This window comes from Pipistrellus hanaki (genome assembly GCF_964339955.1).
Source record: "Pipistrellus hanaki genome assembly, chromosome: 4".
Lineage (NCBI taxonomy): Eukaryota > Metazoa > Chordata > Mammalia > Chiroptera > Vespertilionidae > Pipistrellus > Pipistrellus hanaki.
The window spans coordinates 86,357,132-86,371,719 of record NC_140506.1 but is presented as its reverse complement, the minus strand read 5'-3'; the positions used below and the strand labels follow the sequence as shown (position 1 = coordinate 86,371,719).

Here is a 14,588-nt window from a genome sequence, read left to right as displayed (position 1 = left end):
ACAGACACAGGACATTTCCCTCATCACCACATGGTCCACTGGACAGCAAGGAGACCACAGATCAAGGTCAACATCTTCCCACTGGGTCTACAGACTTTAACAAACGATGGCCTTGATTCTTGAATCTGGAAAGCTTGTAAAAAAAATTCCTAATAAACAAAAATAAGCATTAGGGCACTGACCACTGGTGCCAGTATTGCATGGAAACACACTCCTATGTTCTCTGAGTGACCAAATCATATTCAGCTATGTAGAGGAAATGTCCTCTTAAAGCTTAATAGACGAACATGTCTGTTGCGTGGATGGATCCGCGATGTACACATATCCATGTTAGGTTCATACAATAAATATGAGCCTAGTGCTCAGTGAGGTTCATGTTAGTTCCCTTCTGTGTGCACTGCCACAGTTACTTCCACTTAGCAGACTCTTTACCTAATTTCATTGACACAAACTACTGCTGAAGTTGAGGGAGACATACAGAGTTCAAACAAAGAGGATTTGCAAGTGGGACATAGCTAAAAATCTTTGCTGGGACCAAATTCATAGTCACCAAAGCATGACTGACATGGCATTTGATGCAAATATCTTGGCAGGATTTCTTTCTCTCTTTTTTTTTTTATTCTGGGAGTGAGAGACAAAAATAACACACACACACACATGAACACATCTACATGCACACACACACACTTTCTCCACTCAAAGCTTTCAGCTGGTTGCAGCTATTGCTTCCTAGCCATCAGCTAGGCAATTCCAGCCCCCTCCTCCTCCCTTATTAAGTGCACTGCATAGGTCTGCACACCCGTGTGTTTCTGGATGCATCAAGAAAGCCATGGAGACGGACAGGCAAATGAAAAGAATGGCTCCAGAAATCCGGTGACCTCTTTCCCCTCAGCCCACCAGCCTGTCTGAACTTAGTGCTGGTGTGACAACTACTTCTTTGGTTTTACAACTCCTCAGCACATTTAATGAGTTTCCCTGCTCCTAATTAGAGAACATGGTGTTTGGAACACCAGGTGGTGTCTGGCTAAGACCTCATGTTTTGTTTTGTTTTTGTTTTTTTACTTTTACATTGTTTTTCAAGGGAGACTTTTTTTCTTTTATCTGGCTCCAAATTATTGCTGACTATCTGTCAGAATGTCTTGGATCTGTTTCCTCCAGGACTGATCTGAAAAACTAACTTGTGCAAGGCTAAACTAGCTTTCTAGAATTGCTGTGTAAGTGATGGCACAATTCCTCTGAAAGTGAGCTGTGGGTGGTAGAAGGTAGAAATAAATTATTGAGACCAGTTTAATCTACATTTTAAAAGATGAGTTTTGAGCTTCCCCATTCATCTGCCTCCTATCCTACTACTTGGTTTTTCCCTATAGGATATGAAGCCAAATGTAACAAACTTCTCTACTCTCAATTCTACTCTTAGATACCCTCTGGCACATCCATGGTCTTACTGTTAAGTGCTCCCTGGACAGAGTTGTCTGTCCTGAGTTGCCCGCAGAGGATTATGGGGCTGCATTCCTATTAGAACCTGAAAGGTCCCTGTTTTATCGGCGGAGCCTGAAGCCTGTTTGTTAATTGTGCTGAGATCATTCTATGGTGGCTGATGTCTCGCCATGGTTGGCTGAGCAAGACGCTCTGTTATTTTCACAGTTTGATAATCAATGCTCTGCTGAACACATTCCTTTCAAATATGCCCATTTGCTTGTCCTCTGCTTAATTGAACAATTGCAATTACTGGTACATACAACTAAATGTTAATTATTTTTTCAATTTTTTTTCTCTCTTAATGATTTTATTTACAAATTGGAATCATTTATTATATTTTCCACACCGAATTCCCCATCCAAAGCTCTGTGATATCTTTAGCCAAAAAGACAGAATTTTTAAGAAACATTTACCATTCCTTTTAAAAATAAATATGTAAGATATGGAAAGCTAAGGACTGTCTTCTTTAATTGCTTTATGGTTAAACAACTATATATGCAAGAGATTACTACTAGCTTGCCTTCTAAGGGGTTTAAAAATAAATAAATATAAAAGACAAAGAGGGTAGTAGTTTAACTTATACTGGATTTTTAAGGAAGTAATCAGACTGTTTGAATAAAATGTAAATTAATAGTTCATAAGTAAAGGTAAAGTATAATCAGTTTTGAAAATCTGGAAAGTTCAGCAAAGTATCAGTAGTATTTAAATAATTCCCCATAATCCTCCCCATCCCAAGACAATCACTGTTAACTCTTAGGTACATACCCTTCAAAGGGTATCTGGGTTCTCCCTTGTGGATACGCTTATACCTGCTAACCTTTAACCTCCGGCCGGGGTTGGCCTACAATCCCCTGTCTGTCTGGTGTGTTTTTTTGTACTTCCGCTCTGACACTAAGCTTTCATTAACCTCCACTTTAGATTGGTAGATATGGGTAACTGCTGTTCTGGTGTGGTTTCACCGTGGGACATTCCTGAATCGGGCTCCTTGGCATGTCTAAGTCCACTTTCTCCTTGTGTTTTAGGGTGGTTATGCTGCATACCGCTACGCCCAGCCTACCCCAGCCACTGCAGCTGCCTACAGTGACAGGTAAGGGTCTTCCTTTTTCTGCTTGACAGCTACTTGGAAATTACCTCAGCTGGTGGGGAGACGAGATCTGTGTCCAGTCTTGAGGCAAATGCATGACATCTGGGTAGGCAGCACCCACCAAGTTAGGTCCCACGTGAGACTACAAAGAGGGCCACTTAGAGACAGGATGGACAGCGAAGCCCAGTTCATTCCTAACTCTTGCCCTCTTTGCTAAGACACAAAGAAAATGGTATGTTTTGTTTGTGTATAGATCTTTCAGCACACCTTGCATGTACATGCACTCTCCCTGTGCAATCTTCTTATGGTCTTCTCTGGAAGACCATGGTCGCATCCAGCTCAGATGAAGAAAACAGAAGATGATCCTGCAGGCTTACCCATTTCCCCCTGTTACAACTCTTTACACCCAGGAAACCACTATTTAATCCACTATAAAGGAATGGGGGAGGCATAGCTGGCATTCCCAAGTAGATTGGTTCTTTTGGCAACATCCAGTGCCCAGTCCTACTAAGACAAGCTGACTTTTGTTTGTAATGCACACCACACCCTAAGACTGGCAGCAGAAGGGACAGAAGTGGGTTTAAAAAAATGCATAAGTCATAATGGATGGCGGGGGAGGGTTGGTGTGGAAGAGCTTTATGACCAATTACCCAAGCTTAACAGATGACTCGGTTTCTGAAACGACAAGCCACAGCTATTTCTGTTTAGGTGCCTTGAAAAAAAGAAAGTGTGTGTTTCCATATTGAATGCAACGTGTTGGCTCTGTTTCCTGAGGACATAAATGTGAATGTTCAGATGCTCTGCATGCTCAAATGTCACTGAGGGTGCTTATTTTGGGTAATGACTCCTTTGATTTAAAAATATGTTTCATGAATAAAGCAGTGATGATAACAATTTGCATGTGTGGCTGAGGCATGCTGGGTCAGACAGGTAAGCAAGGAGATGTATTTGATCTTGAATGGGATGTGTCGGCAGCCACTGGTCCTCCTCCCCGGCCTGTTGTGACTGGGTTCCTACCCCTGGGTTTGCTCTGGTGCTTTCTTTCCCTGCAGTTCCATTCCATTCCTCACAGACGTGTTGTGAGCTCATTGCGGCTACAGGGTTCTTCTGAGGTCTAATACAGCAAAGGAAATTGCTGAGCCCTAAGAGGGGCACTTTGAAAACCGCATGCATACACATGTAATAAAATGGCTCTTAGGCAAGGTAGAGTTGAGATCTGCCTTCTGCTTGTATGCAGGTATTATTACTATATTCTTAAAAACAACCATAACAAGGCCTCAAGGCTGAAGGGAGCCTCCAAAGAGATTCAAACAATTGGCAAGATTCAGATCCAAATACATAAATTATGCAGTTACCCAATAATCACTTGTTAAGATGCAAAATAGGTTTTATGTAAGTTGCTATCTTTGATACACTTTGACACTGGATTAGGAAAAAGGAGAGGGTCAGTAGGTTAATAAAAACGTTGACAGTCTTGAAGTATTTAAGATTATCCTATAAATGAAAAGGCTTAACACTGTTAAATTCTGCACACCAAAGATTCACAAAGTATCAATGGTAATATGGTTTATCTACAATCCATAATTATTTTTATGAAAATATTTCTAGATACTAAATTCGCAAACACCCACTTTATATGTAATTATAATCATAGTAACTTAAGCCTGCTGTATAATTATAAGAATCTTAAACAGATTTATTTTTGGAGGGATTTTTATCTTGCTTCTCAGTATAAGTGCATCTATCCCCAAGTTGAAAACAAGGTTAATTACAAAGATCTCATTTAAATTGCATTCTTCAATAAGACCAATTTAGACATTTAAAAAAATAATGTTTAACACTATTCTTAAATAGAATTACTTGAGGATCTGTTCATCTCCATTTGTATTCATCTAAAACTTAAGTTAAACTGTAGTTGCATTTGGGGGCACCATATATGCAAATATGTGTATGAAAACCGGTTATTTTAATTTTATTAAGATTCTCATTGGCAACATGTCTGACTGAAAAATTGCCCTCATCCTTGAATTGGTAAATTTTGAATAACTTTACAATTCCCACTTGAGTATAATAGTTTCAGTTGAAGAAACAAACTCAGTGGTAATAGTCTTGTCCATGTAATTGGCCTCTTGCTGTTCATTAAAAAATTTGCACATTAGGTCTTCTTGCTTGCTGTGTAAATTGGTTACCAACCCTATTTAACTGTATTATAAGCAAGACATGTGCCACATATGGAAATATAGCATTGAGGTAAACGCAGTAATAGGTAAATTACCAGAAAACAATCTTTAAAACGTTATTTCTGGTTTGATTTGTAAAGTGTATTTATGAAACAGTAGTCTCCCCTATTTCTTTTTCAAAGAGGTAAGGTGAAGAAAGACCTTTTATAGAAGACACATGTTTGGGGGAAAATGTGAAATTATCAGAATAGCTTTTGAATCTAGATTGAAGATGCCAAGTATTTAGAATTTATCTTAGGGCAGTTGTGTAATATTTAATTTTAACACAATCACAGTGTACTATCAGTAGTGATCGATTCTTCATTCCTGTTCTCTAGAAGATAAAGAGAAAAACTCCTTAACCCAAAGAAACCCTTCCAACATAGGAGCTAAAATCAGCAGGAATCAGAATGTTTTGGTAATGTCCATAGTTATCAACCTGTTCCAAAGAGAAACTGCAGCAACCTGCCCTGTAACCATGAGTCTTTTCAGAAGTCTTGAAAGTGAAAGAAGTTGGGTGTCCCCAGTTGGTAGAATTTTACCTTTCATCAGCACAAATTAAGTTTTCATTAAATTAAAAATTCAGGGACTTTTGAAAAATATTGAACTCAGGTAACCTCAGGACTGCCCAGAAGGTCCTTGATGGGCAGCTTGCAACTCTCTGCCCATCATTTTCTTGGTTAAACGATCACATGCTGATTATCTTGGAGCATCCTGAGAGTTTCTGAATGCTGACCTCTAGAATGAAGACCATCTGGTGTGGGCAGAAATTTCCCCAAAAGAAACAGACCTGACTGGACTAGGTAATTTTATAGTCTCCTTGATGCATTTAACGGGAATAGGCAAACATCATTCCTCGGCATTTAGGAAATATTTGGTAAGCACATGACCTCACCAGATCTTTATTTCCAACCTAACTTTGATTTATGAAAAGCCAACTGTCCAAACTGTCAAAGGAGATTGTGTTCTGAGCTTGAACCAATGAAAGCATGGCAGTGGGGCCGACGGTCATCTGGTCATTGCATGCCACTTGGTGTTGCTGATGTGTCCGTGATATGTTCTGGATTTGACAGGTCCATCATCACATTAGCTCGAGGAATGGCTTGCTTGGATGTAGCCTGTGGGCAGGCTTCTCTCTATGGATTGGCTCTTGGTTTCTTTGTGTATTATGACTTGATGGTTGTTGCATCTTGGAGCAGCCAAACAAGAGGATGGGGTGGGGGAGGAATTTCCTGTTCAATGAATTATGCTGCAAATATCTGGGGAAATACCTATGGTGTGTACATAGCTTGGATGAAAATGTGAACTCTTCGGAAAGGCAGGTATTTGTCATGCTTGTCCTGCTTGCTGACATCGTAACATCTAACAACCAGTGCATGAGAACGTCCCTCCACATTAGGACTGAAGGGAATTAGATGCAGACCAGCTCGAGAAGAAAGTGATACAAAGTGGTTCACTCAGAAATTTCATAATGATTCCATTGCACTGATAGTTGCCAGGGACCCTTACTTCTTTCCTATAAGATGTATTTCCTTTAAGAATCCCTAACATCAGCAGCTTTATACATACAATTAGAGACCTGGCAGTGCAGATGACTCTAGACTGAGCAAAAGAGACAGCAAGCAACTGGGCTTTGTTTCTTTTCTTCCCCTTTCAGTTTGTTTGATTTTTTAGATCTTTGTTTTACTGGCAGTATTAGACTATATTGTATGAAATTTCTATTTTTGTAGGACAAACATGGTGAGATGGCAAGTTCAGCTTAACAGACAATCTAATGAAAATGCCTAATACCAATTTTCTAGCTCTCTGCATTTGAAATATATATGTATATTCATACATATATATGTGTACAACACACATACACATACCTGTGCCTTAGGACCTCAGGAAGGACTCACTAGAGCAGTGGTCAGCAAACCACGGCTCGAGAGCCACATGTGGCTCTTTGGTCCCTTGCGTATGGCTTTTCCGCAAAATACCACGTGCGGGCGCACACGTACAGTGCGATTGAAGGAGTACCCTAATTAAGTTAATAAGAATGTATCTACTTACATTGTTTAAGTTTAAAAAATTTGGCTCTCAAAAGAAATTTTAATCATTGTACTATTGATATTTGGCTCTGTTGACTAATGAGTTTGCCGACCACTGCACTAGAGTAACTAGGTAAATGTTAATAAAATGTGGCCAGGACTGGTCATACTCAGGCTGTAGTCACAAGCCACATGCTACAACACTGTTTAATTCTGATCCTCATAACTCACGAATTAAAGGTGCTGTTTAATTAGTAATTCGTTTTAAAAACTCAACAGAGATAAAGAGGCATGTCTTTGGGGTCATGGAGAAGCTGGTCTACTATTTTAAATTATATAGGTGATAGAGATAGTTATATATATCTATACATACACACAAATATGGGTAATGGATAGATAGATAGATAGGTAGGTAGATAGAAAGATAGATAGATTAAAACATACACAGATTACATAGGTGGCCATGTGGATGAACAGAAATAAAGAGAGACAGATAGAAACAAGGAAGGAAGGAAGGAAGGAAGGAAGGAAGGAAGGAAGGAAGGAAGGAAGGAAGGAAGGAAGGAAGGAAGGAAGGAAGGAAGGGAGGAAGGAAGGAAGGAAGGAAGGAGCAGAAGACAAAATTTCTGCCTTCTTATACTATTTTGTCATTAGCATAACTACAGAAAATAGAACTAAAGCCAAATGTACCTCCTAAGATTGATCTAAACTGAAGAAATAAAGGATTTGAGTTTACTTTCCTTGAGTGCAGGCCACTCCCTCTGTATTTGAGAACTTATTATCTCCTATATTCAGATTAAATAATAGAAGTCGTTGTTAAAATCAGGCTGACAATTGCATTTTAAATAATACAGCATTTGATTTGGAGTCTTTATCAAATGAGGCAGACTAAAAATTAAGAGATTGTTAGCCTGGAAAGCATCTGAGCATCGTGAATGGAAATTTAATTTACTACTTTACAGTGTATTTTTGTGTATACAAAGGGTAATTTTAAAAATATTGTTGTACTTTAGGGACTAAACGATTGTACTTTTTCTTACTGTGGGGTAGAATACAGACTGCTTCATCTATGGATAATAGGTCTCCCTTAATGAGGACAGGTGATGCAGAGCAGACAAGGGAGGGACTCCCATTGTTTTACTCATTCCTCTCACCTAAGCCAAGTTCCAGAGGTTGAAACTGCTTCTGGTTGTGGAGCAGTAGTGAGCCCCCTATTCTATTCTCGGTGAATTGAAAAGAGAGAGATCTCAAGATCTTATCCCGGTGCTTTGTTTAAAGCACTGTCTCCCCAGGCCGGTTCCAGGCCTGATGGCCGCCTCTGATGACATATTACTGGTTTCCCAGGACAGGGAGAGAACACGGGTGCAATGTAATAGGGCTGTCAGCTCATCTGGGGAATGGCCCAGGTTTTGCCCAGGCTTCTTTCTTAGATGCTGTTTTTTTTTTTTTTTTTTTTTTTTTTTTTTTTTTTTTTTTTTTTTAAATAGCTTTTCTTTTATAAAACGATGACAGCAGCAAATGGTAACTTTTTTATTTTCTTCTCTTACCCAGTTTTGGTTTTGATGTTCTTACTTGGCAAAATAAAAGTCAGCAACTCTGTGGTAACCTTTCTCTTTTATTTACATTTTCAATCTTTTTTGAGACATCACTGTTGAAAAAAGCCAAAGTGAGAACATTGTAGAATTTGGCGATGCCAAAGATGGCATGCTCAGATGGACAAGAAACTGAGGGCTTAGTTCATGGAGGTTGAGAGAGGATGGGAGCGCATTCTGTGCCATCTCCCCACCTGAGACAAGGATCTAGGGCAAGAGGAAGCCATTCTGAATTCAGATCATAACCTGTTTAGTCAAAGCTTGGCAGGAAACTACAGTTATTACTCTGTACCTCCTTAGATTGTGGCTTGTTGAAATTGTCATTGATTTGTGTTTTTTACCTTTTCTGCTGTTTTCATATATTCTGATGAGCTCACCTGGGTTCTGCAATTTTAAAAAAGATGCTCTGTTACCTTGTATTATAATAGGAAGTAGAAGAAATCAGTCATTAATGTCTTTATTTATATTCTTTTGTATCTCAGTGCCTAGAAAAATATGTCCATTTTTATTATTAGGACACTGGATTAAATATATATATATACACACACACACACACACACACACACACACACACACACATATATATATATATATATATTTACATTAGAATATATAATACATATAAGTAGGTTATATATTCCTAATTTTATTTATATGCTTAATTTTTTTTTTTTTTTTAGTATAAAGTTTACTCAGGAAGAGAAAGTGAAAGTAATTATTCCAGACAGCTTGAGGGTGACTAGAAAAAAACACTTATTGCTGGTGAATTCCCTATTACAAGATGAAAATAGATTTCCTTAATAAAACTTTCCATATATATGACAATGCTACTGTTAATGTTCATTAAGTAGAAATAGAGGACTTCATTATCTGCACTATTGATTACAACTTCTTGACATACCACACCAGGAGACGAAGTTTGATATAGGAGATGGACCAAACTTTGATTTAAATCATCTCTCTATAATAATGATACAAATATTATGATAATAGCAATAATACCAATGTCTATTTATGGAGTCCTTACTAAGTAACAGACACTGTTTTAAGTGCTCTACAAATAGTGTCATTGAGCTCACACACCAGCCCTGTAAGATTGATGTTGTCACCTCCATTTTACAGATGGGGAAGCAAGCTTGGAAAAGTTAAACAAGTTGTCCAGCTCAGTTTAAAGTTTAAATCTATGCCCTTATTTACTAGATTCTATTGCATCTCAGTGGTGCAACCTTAAGAAGTCATTTATTTGCAGTGGGAACCACCTCATCTGTTATGTGGCTTTACTGAATCCATCTTACTGAATGGTTTTCAAGTTTGGAGACAGTATTTATGAAATATCCAAAACATAGAGGGCAATACATAAAATGTTATTGTTTTCATTTTTGTATATTCCCATATGATAGTCAATTAAGAGCTTTTACCCTTGAGAGCTAGAATGAGATTTGAGGAAACCAGAAATATCCAGATTATTTCAAATCCACCTGAATCTAAAACTCTGATTTTTTAAACAGTTTAGAGTCACTCAAAGAGTTCAGGTAGAATAGTGACCAAACCTATTCAGCTGAGTATGATATAGACAAGCCTTTTAAAATATAACTAGAAGCCTGGTGCATGAAATTTGTGCATGAGGGTGTGTCCCTCAGCTCAGCCTGCACCCTCTTCAATCTGGGACCCCTCGAGGGATGTCCAACTGCCCGTTTAGGCCCAATAAGTGGGGAGTCAGATGTCTCTCTCACAATCCAGGACTGCTGGCTCCCAACTGCTCGCCTGCCTGCCTTCCTGATTGTCCCTAACCACTTCTGCCTGCTAGCCTGATCACCCCCTAACCACTCCCTGACAACCTGATTGATGCCTAATTGCTCCCCAGACAGCCTTTTGGCCCCTAATTGCCCTAACCTGCAGGCCTGTTTGCCCCTAACTGTCCTCCCCTACAGACCCGGTCACCCCTAACTGCCCTCTCCTGCAGGCCTGGTTCTCCCCCCACCCCCAACTGCCCTCCCTTGCAAGTCTGATCCATCCCAACTTTCCTCCCCTCCTGGCCATTTTGTGGCAGCCATCTTGTGTCCACATGGGGGCAGGCATATTTGACTACATGAGGGCAGCCATCTTGTGTGTTGGAGTGATGGTCAATTTGCATATTACTCTTTTATTAGATAGGATAGAGGCCTGGTGAACCAGTGGGGGCCAGCTGGTTTGCCTTGAAGAGTGTCCCGGATCAGGGTAGGGATTCCCTTGGGGGGTGTGGCAGCCTGGGCAAGTGGCCTGTGATGGTTTGCAGGCCAACCACACCCCCTGGCAACACATTCTATAAATGAAACTTTGTAGCCTTTAGAGAGCCCAGGGCCGGCCAGGAAGCTTGGCTTCTTCCATCACCAGAAAGACCCAAGCCTCCTGCTTGCTCCCTGGCTGCAGCCATAATAGTTTGCATATTCATTCCTGATTGGCTTCTGGGCGTGGCTTGTGGGTGTGATGGGGCTACAGTCAGTTTGCATGTTTCTGTTTTATTAGTTTAGATAAGTAAGGTTATATGCTCACCTAATCCATTAAGTTCCATGAATAATTTAGGGTGGTTTTTTGGCTTTGTTTTTGTTTCTTTATGGAAAAACTTTTTAGGGGGAGATGTGTGTTAGGGGCTGGGTAAGCCTTTCAATTTATTATCAGCTCTTCAAACTTTATATTTTGATATGTCAGGTTGTTTTAAAGTGAGCAGTTTGTATATTCTTTCCTACAACTTTATTTTTTTACCATGTAGATTTCTATTTTTAAGTTAATTTTTTGGTAATGCCTCTTGTGTGTCAGGTAATATTTAAAACATTGCATCAACAAGCTAATGAGGTAAGCAGTAGACAATATAATAATGAGGTAAGCAGATGCCAATAGAAATGATTATTCAGAATGGTATGTGTGACAGAGAAGGGACATACTGATCAGGACCCATGGACAAGAGGCTTCAAATAGGATTATCCAAGGACAAGCAGAATATATGTGCTCATCCTAAACAGAATCCTCACTGTGCAGCTGGAAGAAGTGGGTCCAAACAGAATGATCTGTGGTCTTGGAAACCCATTGACTGGGCTTCTAATCCAATGTCTTTTAGGGTGGGTCATGGGCTGTTTCTGCTTCCTTCTACTTTTGTTACAAGGTCAGGGCAAAGGCACATTTTCAACTTCAATAGCCATAACTAAGTTGTGACTCAATGACTACAAAGTCAGTGAAATTTCATGCTGTCAAAATAACCAATGCTGTATCTATTTTCCCTATGAGTCAAATAGTTCCAATTGGGCATTCACCAAAATAATTACCATAACTAACCACACTAATTATGTTTTCTGCCAACCTGCTCTGTAGATTGACAATGATTTTATTTGATAACAATTAAGATTGCTCTAAAATCGTGGAGGTGGGAATGTATAGTTCTTGATAGTAGCACCAATGTGTTCTTTGAAACCTGTTTATAAACACAAAGCTCCCTGTGCTGAAAAGTGATATGCCTGTTACTGATAGATATATTTCCGGAGTTTCTCTCATTTCAAATTTACAGAAGTGCACCCACACACGTTAAAAGAAAGAGTGCTCAAGTTTTTATTTGAAGTATTAATTGCCTTTGGTCCACCATCTATAATGGCTTCTGAACAACTGTTATGCACTATTGGATGAATACGTAATTGAGGCAGTTAAAAAAAGGAACCAGGCCTATAACAGTCAACAGACTGGACCAACAAGGAGTTGGGGAGATATTAAAGAAAATTTCAAACGCAGTAGCCCATAGCTGTCACAGCCATGTGGGCAGACACTTTGCCAATGATGGGACAAGATGTAACAACTCCTTTGGTCATGTCATGGCCTAATTACACAGTTTTCAGGTTGCAGATCATTGACTTGATAGGCCACAAAAAAGCAAATAAAAACTATCTTTTAAGTAAAGACATCAGGGCCCTTCAGCTGTGAAGGTTTTAGAGGCAGGTGAACAACCTGTGATATTATAAGCCCATGGGTCTCTGGATGAGCCATTTCCATTGCAAATAAATAATTTTTTCTCATAAAAGACAGTATTCCAGTCAAATACAAAGGAATACACACATGATAGAATCTTACTTAGCTCATGAAGCATTCATGAAGTTGAAAAAAATGAAAACCACTCCATTTCTTTAATTTTTTTTTTTTTTGCGGGGGTGGGGGGGCACTACACAATATACCATAGACTCCATTTTGGGAGGTAAGAGGGAATTTTTCATTAAAAATGTAAATGCTTTTAAAGTTACCAAAGTAAGTTCTGATTTTGTACCTAAATAGGTAACTTTTAATTCTTTCCTAGAAGGACCAATTTCTGTATACATGTAGCCTCTATGTTTTTCCACATTTGCGTGTAATACCTGTATGTGTACAGTCACTGGACAGAAATAAGTGACGCCTCAAGCTTTCTCTCCTGGTGTGGATCACAGTGATTGGTTCCTCTGAAATTATATTTTCCTCCAAAAACATAATAACTTATTCATTTAATTAGTACACAAAACATTTAGAGTAGGGATCACTGCCAGAATTCAGTGGGGTGGTAGTTTGGAAAGTGAGGGTTTGAGGAAATCTTTGTTATGAGTAACTAGTTCATTCATTTTTAAAATTGTTTCCTGACTCATTCTTGCTGCATTGTGATGTGTGAATGTTTGAATAGTTCACTAGGTTGTTGGGTGTTGAGACATATCAAAGCCAAACACCCTTTCCCTTAATTATCTTAATTATTTAGATAGAAATATTTTTTCCTGAGATTATATAAATAGAGCACATATCTGATAACTAGCATCAGTGGTTCCCATTGTTTTAATAGCCCTGAGATTCATTTTAAAAGAAAACAAAGACTATGGGATGTTTCTAGCATCCTTTGAATCTCTGTCTCCTTTCATGGTCCAATGTTGTAACTTGAAAGTTCAAATCACATTACAAGATGAGGAAATTGCATTCTTCATCATTTCTACATCACGAGAGGGTTTGTGAACTACTTCTATTAAACAGGCGATGAGCACAGGTGGTTAACAGGCAGTCATGTTGTCCAGGACACCTTTTTAAAGGTGTCCTGGACAACATGAGCCTCACAGCTTTCTCAGAATAATAGCTTCTCTGTTATTCTTTTAGTTGTTTTCTTCAAGTTCTCTATCTCAAACTTAAAACAAAAGAAGCAGACATGGAAAGTACTGGTTACCTCACTCTGTTCTGAAATGTTAACAAATGGTCCACGTTGAGAATCCTGAGAGCCTAGTTCTGCAATGTGTGGTTCCCAGACAAGTGGCATTGGCCTCACCAGGAATTTGTGAGACATGCAGTTTCTCAAGTCCCACCTACGCCCCACAGCATCAAAATGTGCACTTTCCAGATCCCAGGGTGATTTATATGAAGTGTGAAAAGCAGCACCCTGGAGGGCGAGCTTCAATTCTACCCCAGTAGGCAGTAAATAATGTCAACCCTGGGGTCCCTCTCCACAAACATGCAAGATGTAGGAGAAGTTGTCTTTGTAAATTGTTGGTTTGTAACCATCTGCTCTGTACTCTCCCTTCTTCAATGAGAAAATAAGAATTATCAATGTTTGGGTTTCCTTTACAATCCATTGTGTTGTGATTTCCTTCCTCAAGTTTCCTAGGGCCACAATTAATCATTTTCTTTACTTCAAAGACCCAGGGGTAATGAATGTGATTTTGTGGTCATATTGTCTCATGAATTAATAGATCCACACTATAATATAAGCTGTATCCTGAGAAAGTCCTATCTGATTTATCTTCTTATTTTGAGCCTCAGTTTTTTCATCTGCTAAATGGGAAGCACAATGCCATCTATTATAGAACCACAAAAAGATGAAAATGAGCATTCCTTCATAAACTGAGAGATGTGGTGAAAATGCATGGGGCTCTCAATAACAACTGCAAATTGAGTGATATTCTGGAGTGTATATTATTGCAGAATATATACAGGGGAGAGCAAGCAAATTAAATTCATTTAAAAGTACAAGTCATTTTTAATCTGGGCACACTAACATTCTGGAAAACCTCAATAGACTGCAACTTATAATTGGCCAGATCATAATTGGAAGCAGGTTTACAATGATAACAATTATACTCATTGTATCTCCTCTTTTATTGGTGCGTGTATTAGCAAATATTCACTATTCACCTACCGAATATGATCAGAGATTTAGATTTAG

General features: G+C 38.9%; 1 protein-coding gene across 49 annotated transcripts in view; it reads left to right on the top strand.

The window, feature by feature from the left end:
- Positions 1-14,588, top strand: part of RBFOX1 (RNA binding fox-1 homolog 1) — a 1,418,051-nt gene that overhangs the window by 1,375,545 nt on the left and 27,918 nt on the right. For all 49 annotated transcript variants that reach the window (XR_014794880.1, XM_084882378.1, XM_084882381.1 and 46 more), the window contains one exon: positions 2,502-2,566. Coding sequence is in view for 48 of the 49 variants with exons in the window: in XM_084882378.1 (XP_084738504.1) it covers positions 2,502-2,566 (65 nt within the window). In the remaining variant the exon portion in view is untranslated. The remainder of the gene's footprint in view (positions 1-2,501; positions 2,567-14,588) is intronic.